This window comes from Apostichopus japonicus, chromosome 14 (genome assembly GCF_037975245.1).
Source record: "Apostichopus japonicus isolate 1M-3 chromosome 14, ASM3797524v1, whole genome shotgun sequence".
NCBI classification, from domain to species: Eukaryota; Metazoa; Echinodermata; class Holothuroidea; order Aspidochirotida; family Stichopodidae; genus Apostichopus; species Apostichopus japonicus.
In genome coordinates, this window is record NC_092574.1 from 19,472,537 (window position 1) to 19,492,118 (window position 19,582).

General features: G+C 35.8%; 1 protein-coding gene across 5 annotated transcripts in view; it reads left to right on the top strand.

Moving 5' to 3' along the window:
* The window catches only part of LOC139980363 (ETS-related transcription factor Elf-1-like), a 65,955-nt gene that overhangs the window by 42,081 nt on the left and 4,292 nt on the right, over positions 1 to 19,582 (top strand). For 2 of the 5 annotated variants that reach the window (XM_071991985.1, XM_071991986.1), the window contains 6 exons: positions 11,388 to 11,498; positions 12,068 to 12,130; positions 14,155 to 14,223; positions 16,015 to 16,116; positions 16,784 to 16,861; positions 17,201 to 17,393. In XM_071991985.1, coding sequence (XP_071848086.1) covers positions 11,388 to 11,498; positions 12,068 to 12,130; positions 14,155 to 14,223; positions 16,015 to 16,116; positions 16,784 to 16,861; positions 17,201 to 17,393 — 616 coding nt within the window. Of the gene's footprint in view, positions 1 to 552; positions 678 to 1,120; positions 1,446 to 6,272; positions 6,910 to 11,387; positions 11,499 to 12,067; positions 12,131 to 14,154; positions 14,224 to 16,014; positions 16,117 to 16,783; positions 16,862 to 17,200; positions 17,394 to 19,582 lie in introns of those variants that run through there. The other 3 variants (XM_071991989.1, XM_071991988.1, XM_071991987.1) reach the window with 3 other exon arrangements.

Sequence of the window (19,582 nt, forward strand, 5' to 3'; positions counted from 1 at the left end):
TCAGCACCATACATGTCGAGTGCTCATAGTAACATGTGGTTTGAAGCCTACTAGCCCTGGCCAAACTCAATGTCTGATATTGGATTTGCACGCTGACCTGAAAGTAACTCCTTTGTATCAACAAGTTCAGCCTCTACTATGAATAATAGAAGGAGCAGACTTTTCGCTGCATATCTGTTTTGAACTTGTAGCTGGTAACTCGCAACCTTTTGCCGTCGATATGACGTATCATAATTGTAGTTCTTTGTACCAACATAATAATGTCTGCCTGTGTAAGTGTGCACGTTAGATTGGCTACCAGTACAATACGGCCACTTCCGGATTCCATCGACGGCAGCTGCAAACTTTTCGCGCGCTGATGATATCTCAACGATAGTCTTCCGCTAGTAAACAATCAGACCCATCAAAAAACATTGCTACCTTTAATTGTTTAAAAATCGGACATACATCTCTAATTAGTTTGAACAAAATAATTTTAAGCCTATGTAAGGCATCAATGAACGTATATCAGGGTCATATAATCCAATATTAGTTAAATTGATATATGCAAATTACTTCCGGGTTTGAACCTTGTGGATTGATTTTTGTTGTTAAGCAATATCGCTTCTAAGTCAGTGGATTCAGACGAGAGACTAAGATGGAGAAGAAAAAGAACCTAGATTTACTGCTTGCAGCAGGTAAAGTAATGAACCTGTAGTGATTTTATGTCTTTTAGACCGTAGTTAATAAAGTAATCTGTGAGAGATAGCCTAAAATTTATGATTTGGAGAGCAATACTTGAATATTGAGGTATAATCGAAAACCAGGAAGTGGGCTCCTTCCGTACACACAGCCGCATGGTTGCTAATACTACTAGATGCGTGTCACTAGCGGCAACAAACGTAGTGGTAGTCCCAAATGCTCTAACAAAAAAAGACATTTTAGCGCATTCTTTAGATAATGAATTCAAATTATACATTATTCATGCTCCATAATCGTAAAGACCTGCATATTTTCGATAGCACGAGAAGAGAAACCTTCGTTGTAAGACTGTTCTTCCAGCTCTTTGTTCGCTGATACTGTGTATATTCGTTACGTACTACTAGTACGAACAACACTAGTTACAGGCAATAGTGTTTACGGATGTCGAAAGTTGATCGGTACTGTGCGAATGCACTGTGAGTGTACTGTGTGTGTGTACTGTGAGAGTTAATTTCGCGAATGCGGAAGTGGTTCTTGTGTATGCTATTTGTATTAAGCTGAAAGTTAAGTGTGTAGCCTAACAGCCTAGGTCTGGAATCGATCGATTTCATGATATAACATTTAACGGAATTGGACGAAAGGCTTCTCATGTTTAGGATGTTGAATCCACTGAAATGTAGATGATATATCTAGCCTAGCCAAAATAATGTATATATTTAGGAAGGCTGCTAGTTATCCATTGGATTGGTGCAACTCGGTTACAGGTAAAGACTATAGCCTAGGTCTAGGCCTACTTGGCTATATTTGTATTTGAGTTCACTTTAGAACAGCCTACATTTGATAAGTTCATTAAGCTGATAATGAAAGTTTTTGGACAGATTTTATGGGATATGAAAACAGAAGCTTCCAATAACATATTCTTGATGAGAGCCTTATTTTTGGTAGGTCTAAAGACTAAGAGCTAGGATTTTCTACAGTCTTTCATTGAGTATGTTGTAGCTTGGATATGTAGGCTTCCGATTATATTTTGGTAATTTGTTCATCTCGGATCATGTCAAATTATACCGAAGGTGTAGCTGCCTTTTCTTAGGTGTCTTAGGAATGATATCTTTGAGTCTGTGTTTATATGTGATGTCTTTTCCCTTTTTTATGTTGTTGAAGTAAATGGATTCATTCACAAGTATCTATTATGGAGACAAGCAACAAACATTCATTTTATAGAAAACTGATATGGGAACTGCTCATAAAGCAGATATTTTTTGTAATGATTAGCCCCTTAGAAAATCTGTCTCTATCATCGTATAGAGATTTCTGTTTTTATTCAATTATTGCAATATCTGGAATACACTACAGTTGTCAAGTTTTTCATAAACAATTTCAAAAAAGTAGTTGTATTCCTGTAGCTACTGACCCTCACAATTGCTGCTAGACATTAAATCAGACACTTCATAAATTTAGTCAACAGTTTCAGCAAGCCTAGCAAGTATTTTTCAACTTGAGGTAACAATTTCATAAAACTAATATACCATGCTAGTTTCTTTCCTTCACCAAATGAAAGGTCCTCATTATTGGGCCCCCAAATTTTAGCATGCTCAAAATGTGCTTGTTTTAAAAAAGTTTTAAAAAGTAATTTCCTGGTGGTGCTGAATATCCAAATTTTATTTCCCGATATCAACAAGTTTTAAGTTAAACAGTTATACGATATCTCAGTGCCTGGGGAAGATACTTTCAAGGAAGACAGGAAAATGCTTGCTCAAAGTTGGAGCATGAATGATTATTAATCTGACTTTCTAGCATATTTTGGGGTTATTACTGATGGCCATTAAGGTTTATGAGTATAAGTAATAATATTTCTTTTTCGCATGTTGTTACTTCAACATTCATCAAGTAGCATTAATCACTGAATGTATTAAACAGCAACTTCAAAAATTGTTTACTTTTGGCACATTATTTGAAACGAAAGGTCTGTGGCTACTGACAAACTAAATAAAAATATTCATCGTTATGGAAACTTTATATCAAATATTTTAAAAGTATGTCAAAAATCATATCTAAATGATATTTTAAAGAAGGGGACTACGTCTTAGGCCATATACTGTCTCTGTTAGTAAAATTTGATCTTGACACTTAACAGGCCATCGATTACCTAATTTCGTCAACTTATTTGGTACGGTTCATCTTTTAAAATGAAAAGTCACATTCGTGGTCATCCGCAATAAGAATATAAATTGAGCGGCTAGAAAGCTCATGTAACTGTAAGTCTGATCCAGTCGAAAAAATTCAAACATTTTGGTCCATTCTACATAGTTAAAGGAAACTTGACAGGGCAACCCGATAAACTGCATTATTATCAGATTTAGTGACAAAATTATCTTAAGGTGGATTTTAAGGGTTTAATGTTCATGTTTTTAGCATAGAACTATTGCCGTTAATTTTCTCTCAGATATATTTCTCTATATATATTTCTAGATATATATACTTCAAGAATCATTAGTGTCGTGCCCATATCACCAATATCCATTTGGTAGATGTCCGAATGTGAACAAACAAGGGGGGGGGGGGGAACACAAGCCTTTCCTTCCCATTACTTTTGTTGTATGATCCAATACTCTGTTTGACCAACTACATTCAACACTTAGGCTGCAAGTCTTATAGCAACTTATGTCCAAATGGAGTCACAAATTCTTTTGCAAAATGTTCAACGATGAATAAAACTGATTTCATGTAGAAAAAAACTTTAGCATACATATCCTAGCAGAGAAGTTGACTACTCCTTGTGTTTACCAGAACCAAAACAAAAACATTTTCTTCAAGTTATTTCTTACATTGTGTTTGACCGTAGTGCATTGTTTGTAGGTCTTAATATACAATGTTTACAACTTTGATTGTGCAAAAAGTTTCTTGGATACTTGCCAAGAATATTTCCACGGGCAAAACAGGTGTCGACGGTCATGTTCAGTTTTAATTATGTTGTGTTCACTTGTATAATACAGTGACCAGACTGGTGAAATTTACTTTAACGCACGACAAAGACATCTATGTACGTAACGTTAAATGGCCTGACTGGTCTGTTTACAGATCGTTATCGGTAAATATTTTTCAGAACTTGTTTCTTTGACCAGCTGATCCGCCATCTTGACCAGTGGCAGCTATTAATTGCAAACGAAACTGAGGCTAAAGAAATGGGGTTTTTTTAGAACAGATTAATAAATCATCACAACAAGTGGCTTTGTTGTGAAAAAAAGTTTTCAATATCAATTTTCCGTCATCGGCAATGAGGTTAAATTTTACCGATACCGATGTGCCGCAAATATTGGTTGATATCGATTTTGCAAGCGATTATTGGCCCAACACTGAATATCATAAAGCACAATGATAAACAATCTTAGCCAAATTGCTACACAAATGTGAGAAAGTGTAAGTTGTTTGTGTACACTTTATAGTACATGTTATAACTTCATAATTTCTTATACCCAGGGTTAAGAAAAAATTTTCCTAACACTCAATTAGATCATGAACTCTTGATAAATTATCCCTCTAGTCTATCGCTGCTTACATTTTAGCTTAATTCATGAGATAATGTTCTTTGATATATATATATCTATATGAGAGTTTGTTTTACTTACAAGTCACTCCATTTACTACATAGGTTGATCTACATAATATCCCCCCCCCCCCTGAGCCTTCCCAATCTCCCACACCCATTCCCACTCAGAAAAACTTAAAAATTAATCCGTAAAATTTACAACTTCATCTACATAATATCCCCTCCTGAGCCTTCCCAATCTCCCACACCCATTCCCACTCAGAAATAAACTAAAAATTAATCAGTAACATTAGGCTTGCCTGTCATCAAAATAAATTTGTAAGTGAAGAAAAGGATATATGTTATTATACTTTAGAGAAGTAACAGAGCGCCCTCATTTAGAGTCCCATGTATGTTATCATTGCTACCGTAGGTAGTGAAATCCCAGTAGGGTCTAGAAAAAAAAATGGGTTGTTATAAATCTGTAAAAATAAATTGTAAACTTCTCATTAATTAATCCTAAAGTTTATTCATACATTTAAAGGTTAAGTCATTTTGCAATTATTTTCCCATAATTTCACATTCAAGATGAGTCTTTATTATTTGCAAATTTAAGCAAACTTTATGAACAGCTGAACAAATACTTTTAATGTTGACATTGAGCTCTTGCACTGTTTGTCAGTACATCATGTACAACCATGTTACCCTTGATGTCAACTGCATGCAATGGATATTATGTAACTGACAGCTGTAAGGGCAGTCTTTAAGAAAATGCAATCATTTTATTTAAATGCTAGAGAAAAGGGTCAATTTTGTCATTATAATTATTTTTTTAGAACTTTTTTCACTTTGTCCTTTCTTTGTGACCGATCCTGATAGTGTAAAATCTTCTAAGATATAGGGCCATGGCCCATGCCTGGGGGTGGGGCAGAAGTATACTCAAGGAAGTACATGTTAAGCAGTTGGAAGGGTTGAGTGGTAAATAATATCAGTTGAAGTTCCATAAGTCTTTTCATCTCGGTTCTTATCCTCTTTAATTTGGAGTTTTGTTAAAGTCAAAATAAACTAAGATCTATCAGTACTCAGAATTAAATGTGACCATATTTTAGTCTGTCTGTGATATATTTGGGCCCCCACTGGTAGATATAATTTAATATCAATTTACCAAACTATGTTACCTGGTATAATAACTCTGAAATTCATGCCAAAAGTTAATAACAGTTTTATAGTCATACTTAGGGTTGTTGGCATTGTGTCTCTTTCCGTTCAGTTTTTCTTTCGTAATTTATATTCTCATATTTGAAACAGAGAAAAATATTTTTTTTATAATATACCAGCATAGCTAGTAATTGTTTCCTGTGATTTTAAACCAAACCTTTTGAAGTTTTACTCAAAATAAAGAGGGTCACAATGAATGAAACAAAGATGCTCTGTCTAGAATCTGTTTTTTCCTTTTTTGCTAATAAACATAATTTCAGATCATATAAAACTAATTGTCAAAAACTTAATATAACCTGCTAATTTCACTTTTTGGTATTTTGGATGAAGACAATTTTAGGGGTTTTCAGACACAGCGTTGTGCAATATTGACATGAAGTTACTGTACCTTTTTGGAGAGAGGTTAAAATTGTGAAATGTGTATCCAGCTACTTTAATAGAACTGTTTAGGTTATATAGTAAAAGTTTTGTGCAATTTCTGTGTTACTGGTGGTCATTAGTTTTTTGCCATGCATGTTAGTGTGAAGGAAAAAAATAATATCCCTGAGAAATACTTCAATTATTTCACTTATACAGTATTGCCTTGAACTTGATTTTTTGATCAAAACGGAAGGAAGTTAAATTTCATTGTGTTTCCATTTCCACGATTTAAAGATTTCTGTACATAAAGGCCGAATTAACTTTTGTGATCTACAGTGGGCTGCATGCAGTTAGCACTAAAGTAACAATTAAGCTAGATGAGTGTGCCTGCCCGCTTCCCTCTCTTTTTCTCGTTTTTTTCTTTCTCTTTTTTTTCTGGTATTAAAACATATTTCCGCACCATTTTCCGCAACTACTAGACCTAGAAACGGTCTTTGTTACGAAATGCATTGTCTAGAAAGTTTTGACAAAACGGTGGTTGCCACCCAAGTCGAGGGTGTTCATTGTCAATTTTTTTTCTTTTTGTGCTTTTCATAAAGCAAAAGATAAAGCAAGTAGCAAGGCTAAGGTTGGTTTGTTTTGTCTCACTCCACCCTATTACTGTACACAGTGCCGTTGTTATGTGTAGTTGGTAATACAATGCACCCTGTACCGTACCTGGCTGATATTAATACCAAATTGCCGTCGTCGATGATTATATGGAAAATATGCAGATCATTGTGTACTTAGGTGAGAATTGGTAGACTACCGGTGACTAAAGGTCACGATTGAAAGGCACTGGTGAACAACTTGAATACACCAGACATTCGTTACCCGTTATCATCTGTAAAAAAAAAACCTGACTATTTGGAGAAGTTCTAAAGGGGTGTAGCGCTCAATGGCTTTGGTTTGATTTTGACCAGGATTTTTAGTCAACTCAGGGAAACGAAAGAGAGAAAGAGAGAAAGAAAGAAAAGAGATTGTGGCTCTGAGTTTTATCTCCTTTTGTACCATGGAAAGTTACTACAACAAGTTGTACTTCTATCATCTGTATCGAATGAACCTCTTGCGCTTGCTTCACACAGGTAAGGTTGGAACTTGAGGGGAATAATAATATCGACGTCAATTTTGTTTCTTGATTTAAGACCTCAAGTTTAAGGTATTTCCCTTGGGACATGAACAGATCATAGATAAATAATATTACAGAATTACTAATAGATCCAGTCTATGTTAAGTGGACATCATGTTTCTGAAACAAGGCTCCTACAGGACTAATTAGTGGAACATTGTTGAAAGGTATCTATAGGTAACAGGTGTAACCAATTAAACCATAGATGATAGGGACAAGACTTATGACTCTTCTATAAATCTGTGATATTTTTGATGAAACCATAAAACTATACCTCTGCAATTGTTGATGGCCATCAAGCAGGTGGGTCCTAGTCCCTTGTAGAAAGCAGAAACTACGGTGCCAAACCTCCCCCTCCCCTCCCGATAGAGGCCAAGGTCATCTTAGAGAAGGATCGCTGGTTCCGCCGAAAGAGAAAAGGACTTTCATTCATTCCCTCGGGTCAGTTGATTCCAATTCTATTGTGGTAAAAATTGTACTGTATTTAATTAAAGGATTTGATCAGAAATGCCTTTGTCAGTTTTCTGTGTATGATTTGCTTGTATGTACAGTATACTGTAATATTGGACCAATGAGTTATATTTTGGAATCTTGAGTTAGTGTGAAATGGTTACTTTGTTATCTGTGATCATAACTCTATTTTGGATCATTTGTGGAACATTAAAAAGTTTGTGGGATTTTACATACATGTCTTATTTCAAGTAGATCGGGTGAGGTGAGTTTGGTTAAAAGTTCTGTAATGATTATTTGTGAGGCCGTAAGACCTGTGAAACTTGAAAAAAATTTCCTCAGCAGAATTTATAATTATAGGGATTTACTACTTTTTTGCTCACTACAAAGACAATTCTTCTTTTTTTTCAACTTAAGTGCCATACTGTATCATATGTTCATTCGTTTTGATTCTCCAATCATTATGTTTTGCTAAAGTTTCTATCACAGTATAAAGACTACTGTACAAGGAGATTTTCCAGCAATCAGATTTTTAATAAATTTATAGAAATTTCATCAATTTATATTTGGTCATCATTTAATATCAGCAAACCTATCAGAGAATTTACTCCAAAAATGGTATTTGCCAATTGATCAGACACTTTCACCAAATGATGATGAATAAAACAATAAGTTGATAAGTTCCATTTTGATACTCAACATTGCACCACAGAGGAAGTAGTTCATGTTAGTATCACATGTAGGAATTGTTATGTTTGTAAATGTCCACTATTAGGAAACATGTTTCATTTGAAGTAAGCACTTATTTTAGGTCTAACTTTATACTTTGCATTACTGACATGCAATAAAAACTATTTTAATCAGATAACTTAGAGACTGGAGGTTGCCAGGAAAGAAAAAATTGTGGATAATTTTGTGTCCTGTACTTGAGTATAGTTTGCCAAATGTTGTTATTTTATGTCCATACAGCATAATACTTTCCTTCATAATGTGAATGAAAACTGTTCAAATGGGGTGCCTAGTTCCAAATAGAAAATGACATTTGTTTGACAGGGCTTAAATTTCTAGACTATTGCTCAAACAAATGTCTGTGGTACTATGAAATTATGAAGAGAAAAAGATGGTTGGATGCTGGATAAATTTAATCCAGGGGTCCGGGTAAAAGGAACCAGTCTGGATAATCCTTGCTGTTACTGTGCTTAGGTCCTCTTTGCTACAACTTTTTCATCAAGTGAATTAATTTTTAACTACCAGTTGGTTGAACCATTCTGGTTTGAGAATTTATTTTTTTAATTTTCATAGCATTCACAATTTATGTACACTATTATTGTGCTCCTGTTGCACCTCTTTAGCCACTCTGCACTATATTTTATTTCCCTGTCCACAAAATGGTAGCATTTTAACATCTGGCCATATTTGACCCATGTTTAGGATAACAGTTGTGAATACCTCCCTGATTCTTACACTTATATGAAGGAAGCTAAGAGAGTTGAGTTAAGTCTATGCCTTCAGTTAATTAAGCTCTGATATGAATCTTTCTTGAGCAATATCAAATTCTGTCTTGGGGTCTAGTTCAATGAAAACAATGAAAAATCAAGTTAATATGATATGGAATTGTCTAAAGACTGGTAATAAATAAATGAATGAATAAAATGAATGGATTATTTTTCGATATGGTACAGACTAACACAGGCTTATACTGTAGTTTACATAATCGGTGTACTGTATGTAACTAGCCATGGAATCCAAATTCTGCGTTTTTCTGAATTTGGAAATTTTATGTACTTTTTACATGCATGTACTGAAAGACTGAATAATGGTCTAAAAGTGGAATGAAGTGATTGATCCAATGAAATACACCCCCTCACCCCAACCCCCCTTTTCTCCCTAAAGTGCCATCTTCTGATTCTCAATTTCACTCAATGTATGCTTAATGTACATTCTAGCTAAACAAAGAGAATTCAAAGGCAGATGTAATATTATATTAGTCATTGAATTTTCTTTGTATGTCATCTTAGGACGAACAACTGTTTGGTTTTCATAACCGGGATATTTTTTCCTTTGTTCATAAAAAGTACAGAAGGCAGGTTAAACATCTGCGTCTTATATGCTGGCGGCTATATTTGTCACGGTACCTGAAATTCCATGACGCCAAAACGAAGAACTCACGAGAAACATACTGTAGTTGCAAACATTAGGCGTGACACTTGTTGCTATGCAAAGTGACAGGTTCTTGAAGACGGTCTTGAAAAGACTGTCACAAAATAATTAATGTTAGCATAGGATGTCAACTTCACAGGGTCTTTGCTTTGACAGTGTGAAAATAAGTCGGGTACATTCTTAATGGGAAGGTTTGTTTACAAAAGGTGGGACATGATAAACTTTGTTCTGATAATGCCTTCGTTTTGAAAGGTTATAAAGTGCAACGTCATGGACTATGTGAACAATCTAATCTTTATTCAAAAAGCTGCCACTTCTTCTTTGGCTATTCTGTTGAACTTGTGACAGAAGAAGTTCTCGTGGTCTGTGTCTGGGGGGGAGGGGGGAAGGGGCTGTCCATGCTGTACGGTACATGTAAGATCTATGTATGTACATTAATGTGTTAGAAGGTACATTTTCAATTGAAGATATAAAAACATTCTGATGGTGCCTTGCTCAGTAGCTCATTCCTCATTCAGAGTGCCTCTCACAAGTCACTATCCTCTCTAAATATAATTTGTTAAATTATGTTGGAACTTGGAAAATTCAGTGAGAGCACTTGGCAGATTTCTGAAGTTTTTTGTGTTTCTGTGTTTGTTGTTTTGGAGGTGATGGGTCGTGTACATTTGCTGAACTATTTTATTGTATGCCATCATTGTGATCTTGAATTAAATCACTTTTATCACCTCTCTGCAAACAGGAACATTACTGTAGGCTTGTCTACTGTATATGAAGCTTTTTGTTTACTCAAGGTGGGACATGATTAGGCAGAGTAGGTCACATTAACTTCGTATCAAGTAAAGTTATAGAGCCACAGAATGGGGTTCAAAGTCTCGAGGGTTTGGTGTATACGATGGGTTAATTGACAGTCCGTCTAGATATGCTACCCTTATATTACTTGCCTATTTGATAGTAGTGTAACTGATCTCTCAAGTATCCATGGTCTTGTCTGCTGTCACTCATTGTGAGATTTCTGTGACAGATCCATCATCTGAGTAGGTCTGCAGTATGTTGTGTTCAATCAATATTCAGGGTACGTGTGATGGATCCTCACGTTTTACCGAGGGCGCTGTTATATCGGTCCTAATGCGTGTGATCGATGATGTTTACATGATCTACAAAGGTTTTGTTTAAATCTCAATCTACGTGCTATCTGTGGAAATATGTTTCAAAAGATGTCGTCTTTATTAAGTATGAATGAAATTGTATATATATCACTAGTGATCTTGAAAATAGAAATTGTAGGAGTCCAATATATATATATATATATATATATATATACACCAACTCACTACGATTTCAATTATATATATATTCATTTGCCTTTGTCGTTTACCTCCATTTCATTAACAAAGTCCATTCAAAGTATCTCTTTCGAGATCCGGCTTAAGGAATCACAAATGATTTCAAGTTGGTTAGCATCATGTTTGATCTCTAGAGTAAGGCAAATTTATTTCACCAAAACAGAACTAGTATTGTTCGATACAGGTGACAAACGCCTACAGTGAAATTACGACCTTCCTTACTGGTTTCGAACCTCTGGACATACAATCAGCGTCCATGGCCTAGTGGTTAGGGAGGCCTGGGTTGGAATCCCGGTGGAGGCTGGAAGTTCTTTCACTGTTCTGGATTTTCCAACTCACTACGATTTCAATTATATATATATATGCAAATATATATATATGCAAATATATATATATTTGTATGCAAAAATTATATATATCGTTTCTTGTGTGGTACTGGGATTCACATTTGATGATAGACTCTCTCCTTCTATCTCTACAGCTAACGTCTGTGAAGGTAACGCTCCAGAGAAGAAAGATATCATGGCTGCCCAGGCTCTACTAGACATCTCACCAACTACTTCTGGAGAAGACAAGTTATTCCCACCAACAGGTAGGAAGACAAAAATAAAAAAAATTAAAGGTTAACCAAAACATGTACTCCTCACCGTCAAATCTGCTTAATTAGTAACATACTCCCCCCCAATCTTGAAAAGCATGTGCTGTTGTACGGGGAAGGTTTATCACGAAATACCATGTCCGACGGGTCTTATCTCCTAAACGGAGATGTCACCTAAATCATCAAATCAGCAATCTTGAGGTACCATACTGAAAACTGTGATGTTTACCTGGTGCCAGTACCTGAAAACATCGGATAAACATTTGATCACCCAAAATTGCACCAGGACAGATGGAATTGAGCTAATTGAGCTAAATGTCGGAGCAGTGGTTGGTCGGTAGGAGACGGATGGTTGTAAACACATTGCTAGCTCTTGTCGTGTTACTTTCGTTGTTTGGTTTACATCTCCGCTGCATAGGACTGTCAACACCATCCTCTGCTCCGTTTGTTTTTGTTTTTATTGTTCTTCATTTTTTTGGCACTGGTCCAAGTTATTTCTTGACTGACAATGAAATGACCCTTACTCACCATCAATGTTAACACAAATCCCTTTTCTTTTACAGATAATGTTACTGTAGTATCAGAGGCTCTTGGTGTATCTTTCACACCTCACTCCAGATCTGATGGTAAGTTAACCACATTTTGCTGACATTTTGGCATAAAAGTTCCACAATTTTATCAACATACTTTGTAATCTCTGAGTTGCACATTTCAAAATACATCAAATTCCAAGGACATTTTACCCCAGGCCTACAGAAGTAAAGTGAAAGCAGTGGTGACATAGCTGGCTATTACCTCTGTGATTCAAGTTCTAAAAGCAATGGAGGGTTCTATCGACAATCATCAAAGCGTAAGGAGTTGTGTCTACTTGCAGTTTGGAATTTTGTTTGTACATTGAAAGCTCTTTGTTCCCCGCCACAAGAATTAATGAATATACATTTCCGAAAAATAGATGTTAGGAACTGACAAAATTCAAGCTTTCAAAGAAGAAGGATAAACTTCAAAATAGGCATTCTTGGAAAACCAACATTTCAAAGTTCCTGTAAAAGCTGTTTCTGCAAGCAAACAACCAATATAACTGTTATGTATGTAAACGGAAGTATTAACTACTACTTCATGTAGACAGAACTGCCTGATACTTATGAAATAATACAACCGTTGATCAATTAGCCGCCTTTTCATTGTATTGTGAATAATTGGGCCTTAAAGAAGCTGGTCTGATTCATTTTCAGACAAAGGATACTAGAAACTCTAACCTTGACTCGACAAGTCTGTTAAACTGTAACCGTTCAGTCGAAAAGTTTTTCTAGTATTAAACAATGGGAGGTGAATTTTGAAAACAAAACAACAACAAAACGTCCAGAGAGATTATGATAGGCGTAGAATCGTCCAGCAACTCAAATCAAAGGCAGAGCGATGGGTGCGTGTCACTGATTAACAGTTTGTTAACATCGTGCGTGATGGATGACAATATCTTTGGTCTTTCCTTCATCGGCATTCGTTCGTGATGAAAACATACAACGTGCGTCAGACACGTGGACAGCTGTTTGGTCATAGTAGTCTCATTGATAATAATAATGGTGATTTATAAAGAGCCCATACCCACCTGGAAGGGTACTCAAAGGCATGGGAGAGGAAAAGAGAAAAGAAAGCAAAATCGAACGAACAAAAGAATTATGGGTTAACCCAGATGAGCGCTCGACGCATTGATGACAATGATTAGCTAATCTTGCGCTCTTGTCTCTGTGCGTCTGGATGCCGTTCCCGGTGACCGACAGCCGTCACTTTAACTTCTTACGATATCAACCGAAGCCGAGTGATGAATGCATCTTTGCACTCACAACTTGCACTCACAACAACTTTGCACTCACAGTCTGAGGATGGACTAATGTACACACCTTTACTGTAATTAATTACAGGTGTTCCTTCGCGGTCTGTGTACATTCACCCCATATTGGCAAACATTGATAATACGAAAATGATACACACCCAAAATGTGAATGTGTCTGAATATGATCATATATATTGATAACTGATTAAACAGAGATTGTGATCTTCTCATTAATTTCAAAACTTGTTCAAATAGTGAAACAACAGCTAATCATTGCAGTCTTACAATGTTTGCATAAAGACACAAAGGTATACACACATGTACCTGGAGTGTTTGGCAATCACGGTGAACGAACAGGAGTTTGAATGGAGTATGAATAAATTATCACCCAAATTTGGTACTTAGTATTTGGTATTGTTTCATGTAACAGTGTACACTGATCAATACTGGCTATTTATATGATTGACACAATTATTTCTGGGGAATTTCAGCCTTGAATTTTCTAGGTATTTTATCTCCATTTATGCACTTGTACTTGGGTGGGGGGGGGGGAGGTTGAGAGGTATACTTATTCTGCTTGAGTTAAGTCTCATGTAATCTCATATTGAAGCTGTGATTGGAACCACTTGATGGATTTTCATAGAGATGTCCATAGAGACCCAGTTGACTGTTGCTTGGTACGTCTTCACCCTCAAGCACAGGACTAGATAGTGAAATATTATTAGGTAACAGACGCTTACAATGATTCACTATCGTCATAAGGGATGCATGCAAGAGATTACATGTATAAATTTTTTGTTCCTTTTCTTTTTTATCCAGATTCAGTTAAATCAGAATATGAAGTAGAAGTACCACAAACTAGTGTCACAGATCACTCAGATTTACATGGTACGTCATCTTCAAAAACCCACCGAGTGACTCTATTCCAGGGCTCTGCAAACTTTTAGGTGCATGACCTCAGCGCTACCATGAGGACTAAGCCATGACCCCAACAGACCCCCAATCCTCAGATGTCTTAGTTTAGACTATGGGTGTCAGCAAAGCTAAAAAAAGCCTGTAGATAAACTCTCTGACAACTGGACAAACTCCTGCCTCACATTAAACAGTTTTTCATGCCCCCATAGTTTTCGGGCATTTTGCTCTATGCATTGTTCTTTGTCTCAATTGGCTTCCTTGTCCATCGAGTATTTTGACTTCTATCCTCCCTAGCTCTTCGATTTAGTCTGCATTGGAAGAAGGTCCTGCTAGGATGGAAACCCCCTAACCTATCTAAGTTTAATACATTAACCAAGATAGGATTTTAGCTAACACTGTTTGTGTACAGTATTTTTCTCTACATGGAAATATATTGTTTGTATCACCCAATGAACTATGATATCTATGTCCGGGCCATTAACATCTTTGCCTGCGAAGCACTCAGCCATGACAACCAAAAGAAACTAGGAACGGCTCAACAGAACGACATTCCTCTGCCTATTGTGCTTTTGTGGCGATATTATTATGCAGCTCGTTGTCTTTACATGGCAAATTATTTTCCATCATGAGTTCATTTCAAAATATATCCATATTTGGTTCCCCTTATAACTATGGCAAAAATTTTGTCACAAAACAGGTCTATGTGTACGGTATTTTTCTCTCCATGGAAATATATTTTTTGTATCACGCAATGAACTATGATATCTATGTCCGGGTCATTAACATCTTTGCCTGCGAAGCACTCAGCCATGACAACCAAAAAAAACTAGGAACAGCTCAACAAACGACATTCCTCTGCCTTTTGTGCTTTTGTGGCGTTATTATTATGCGGCTCGTTGTCTTTACATGGCAAATTATTTTCCATTATGCATTCATTTCCAAATATATCCATGTTTGGTTCCCCTTATAACTATGGCAAAATTTTTGTCACAAACCAGGTCTATGTGTACGGTATTTTAGTCTCCATGGAAATATATTTTTTGTATCACGCAATGAACTATGATATCTATGTCCGAGTCATAAACATCTTTGCCTGCGAAACACTCAGCCATGACAACCAAAAACAACTAGGAACGGCTCAACAGAACGACATTCCTCTGCCTATTGTGCTTTTGTGGCGTTATTATTATGCGGCTCGTTGTCTTTACATGGCAAATTATTTTCCATTATGCATTCATTTCCAAATATATCCATATTTGGTTCCCCTTATAACTATGGCAAAAATTTTGTCACAAAACAGGTCTTCTGTTGTTTGATATAGAGTGGAACCTACGCTGAAATTACAGCTGCTCTTATTCTTGTCCTTGTCCTGAAAGAGAGAATCCTTTTTTTTCCAAACACGAAAGAGTTTGAGGGCTTCCTCATGTGGAGGGAAGAGGAGGACTGGGTTGAAATTCCAGTGGAAGTTGCATAATCTTGTTTCCACCTGATCCAAGTTCCAGGGTGGAGAATTATTTTTAGCAACTTTTTGTTACTTATGGTATTAACATATCATGAAACAGGCAGGCCACCCTTGAAGATAGTCGTTAAAAATGGATGGAAACTTCCATTGAAAGCCAATGGGAGGACACAAAGATTCCCATATGTAAATAATATGTAAATAGTATGCAAATATGTAAATAGTTTTATTGACAATCCAGTACTACATTTTTCATTGATTTTACGTGTATTTTCAATATTTTTTTTTTCTTCTACTTCTTCCAGATCTTTCTCTTACGTCACCCTCATATCCCGCTAATTTTGATGTTCCCCGGCGCGTCAGTTTAAACTATGCAGATAAGTCCATATCAAAGTCACACAAGAAAGGTAAAATAACAAAAGTAGAACATTTTATATGTATATTTATGCTTTCTAAGGTAGATGTTAGTGTATTTGCATCAGATTGTACAGTAATTGTCACAGTTATCAGTAATACTGAGACACACACCTAGCTATGTTTTACTCTCAAGAACACTAAATAACACAGAATAACTTTGTCATTCATTGTAATTCATGATGCTAAGATAAAGTTTTAGGTTCTTTTTTACTTCAAAGAACACTTGTATTGAGTTGGAATAGGATTAAGTAAAAAGGAGACATATATACATGTGTGTTCATCTATAAATGTACATTATATATACATTATGTATAGATACATTATATATATATATATAAATTATACATATATATATAGATATATATATATGTATATATATATATATATGTATATATATATATATATACATACATATATATATATATATATATATATATATATATATATATATATATATATATATACATATATATACATATACATATATATATATATATATATATATATATATATATATATATATATACATACATACATACATACATATATATATCTATATAGGTATGGATATAATAAAGTGATGCGCATCATTAAAATTTTTAACAATTGGTTTTCTTTGTATTTGCATGACCTAATATAATTCTGATTTTCTTGCAGCTAAAAAGTCTAAACCAAGATCAGTGATTCCATTACAAACATCTCAAGGCATTAAGAAAGATAGAAAAAGTAAAGAAAGTAAGTGTTTTAACTTGTTTCATCTCTCAATTCACAAAATCGTTCGACCAATTATTTAAGTTTTACTATGGTTTACTACTACTCCTCTAGGGTGTGAAAATGGGGATGTTCTCTTAAAAATCTTGGATGCTTTCAGACTGTACAGGGGTGAAAAGATTCAAGCAACACCATAGCATAGCGATGCCCACATTATCTTTTTCCCGAACTTGCAGCAGTTACCTTACAGGATTCTAGAGGGAATTTTGTCAGCAGCTTTTGAAGTTTAACTTGATTACTCAAAGACTTATGTCCAGCAGAAATTTGCATTTCTTCAAGTCGTTTTAATTTCCTCACCAACAGGTCATACAACATACCTTTGGGAATTCTTATTAGATTTACTGCAAAACGAAGAAACTTGTCCCAAGTTCATCAAGTGGACGAGTAGAGAGCAGGGAATTTTCAAGTTAGTCGATTCAAAAGCAGTATCTAAACTTTGGGGGCAGCATAAGAATAAACCGGATATGACCTACGAGACGATGGGGCGAGCTTTGAGGTAGGTTGTTTGGAATTCAGCTTCCGTTATTTTTCAATACCTTCAAGGAAGAGGCGTCGTCTTTGGCCTCCAATGATTTGTCACAAAAGTCTTATTTTATTTATGCATCGTCCATCACAAGAAACACTGCAAAGCTGTAAACAGAGGTCCACAAAATGTGGAAACCGCCCCAAAAGTGGGTTGTGAAAGTAAAAACTGACATTTGAAAACATTTGAAAATTTATCTAGTTTCTGTAGTGAATTGACAATGATTCAGAAGCTGAGTCGTTTTATAATAGGAAGTCCGTAATCCGAGCTAGCGTTCGTGTATATTGAATATCAATGATTCTAAATCATTGGCTTCTAGTGGGTCGCGGCTCGGTTGTCATGGGAGATCACGGGTCGTGGGCTAAAACTTTGCGGGCCTCTGCCATTATAGACATCTTTATTATTTTCTAAATGGGAATTTATGTGTAGAAGAAGCAAGACACAACAATTTGTTAGCAGATTAGACTAGCCTACATTTGCAAATAAGAAATTGATATCCCTGTTACCAGATTCTGGAAATTATCCACGATTTTGGGAGAAACCAAATTCTTCACAGCTTATAAGGTTGATCGATACCAGTTTTTTTATTTTTTTATTTAGTAGGGTTTTTTTCAGTTCACTTTTGTCAGTCACTAGTGTATTGTTGATGTGTCTTTCTGTGAGGTTCATACAGATTGTGGAAGGAACCGTGGCCAAAATTTGACACTCTCTGGTCACGGATATTTGACCGCTTTGTGGGGCTGCTCTTTGACAAATTTCAGCACCCATTGTGGCATTGTTAGTTTTGAAGGGGATAATTATATCCACTTGCTTAACGTGATAAAAGATCGAAAACAAAGCAGCTTTTAGGTGCAGAGGTCATTCCGAAGTGTGAGTGACTTCTTTGTGTCGAAGAGTTTATAGAAGGCTTGAAGGGACCACCAATTGTGGTCGTAGAAGGAGTGGAGAAGCAATACTAAGAGATAATTATGAAGCCATATGTGTGTTGGAATATTTACCATTTCCAGAGATTACACTTTTTATGGTCGATACAGTGTAGCGACTTTGTCTGTTTCCTTACTTTTATGCCTCTTTTTACGATGACTGAAAAATGTCTCACAGGGGTCTGTCAGATATAAGGAGGGGTAAAATTATGAACTGGTGGGATTGAAATGAAAGCAAAAATACCGACTTAAGTCAAGACTATCAAACTATTTTAAGTGTACGTAAAGTTTGTAACCTTTGGGATAGTCTAAATATTTGTTGTGGTGGCATTATCGTTTCACCCGCCTTCTTTCCTTGTTACGACCGGTATTCCGCAACACGTTGGAAAACCTGGTAGCTGTTTTGTTTTCCCTCTTGTTTACAAAACCAAATCCCACTCCCCACTAGGTTTATTCAAGTTAAGTCAATGGCAAAAAGGGTCAGTTTGTCAATGCAGGTTTGTTTGCACTGGTGTGATAAAGATTTTTATACTTTATAAATACTAACAAATAAATAATAACAGGGCAACTCACTAGCTGGACTATGCAAAGTTGAATTCAAACTATGACAAAAAAAGCCCCAAAGTCTTGTTTTGTTGTATGTATGTATGTATGTATGTATGTATGTATGTTTGTATGTATGTGGTACTCTAAAAGAGCAGTGGCTGTCTGTGCGTTGAATCTTTAAAAATCAAATGGAATCTGTAAGCTCTCAGTTATAATTGTTTAGTTGGTGAAACAAACTGCTAAATATGGGAGATGATCTCAGCTTAGCTTCTTCCTGTTAGGTCTACGGACCCATAGTTATAGCCTTGTCAAATTATTGGAAGTGAAAAGGAAAGCCAGGTGTCATAGTTTGTGTACAGTCTGTGTGGATGTGTTTAGGTTTCTTGCTGTGAAAGGTAGCAGATGAACCCAAGGTTCAAATATAGGCACACGCAGTCGTGGCACTAAATGCAGTTAGCTAGAAAATTGCGTCAACCACTCCTGTTTAATTTTCATGTTTAAGAATTTCCAAAGCACGACTCCTTTTTTTAAACCTTTGTGGATAGACTCTATCGTGAGGGGCTCCAAGAACAGGTGAACTCGTATAGATGAAATTATGTAACTATTCTCCATCGCTGAGAAGAATCTGTAAATTAACATCAGTTTGAGAATCAGTTTTCACACAGCATTTAATTAAACTCTCCCTCTCCACAG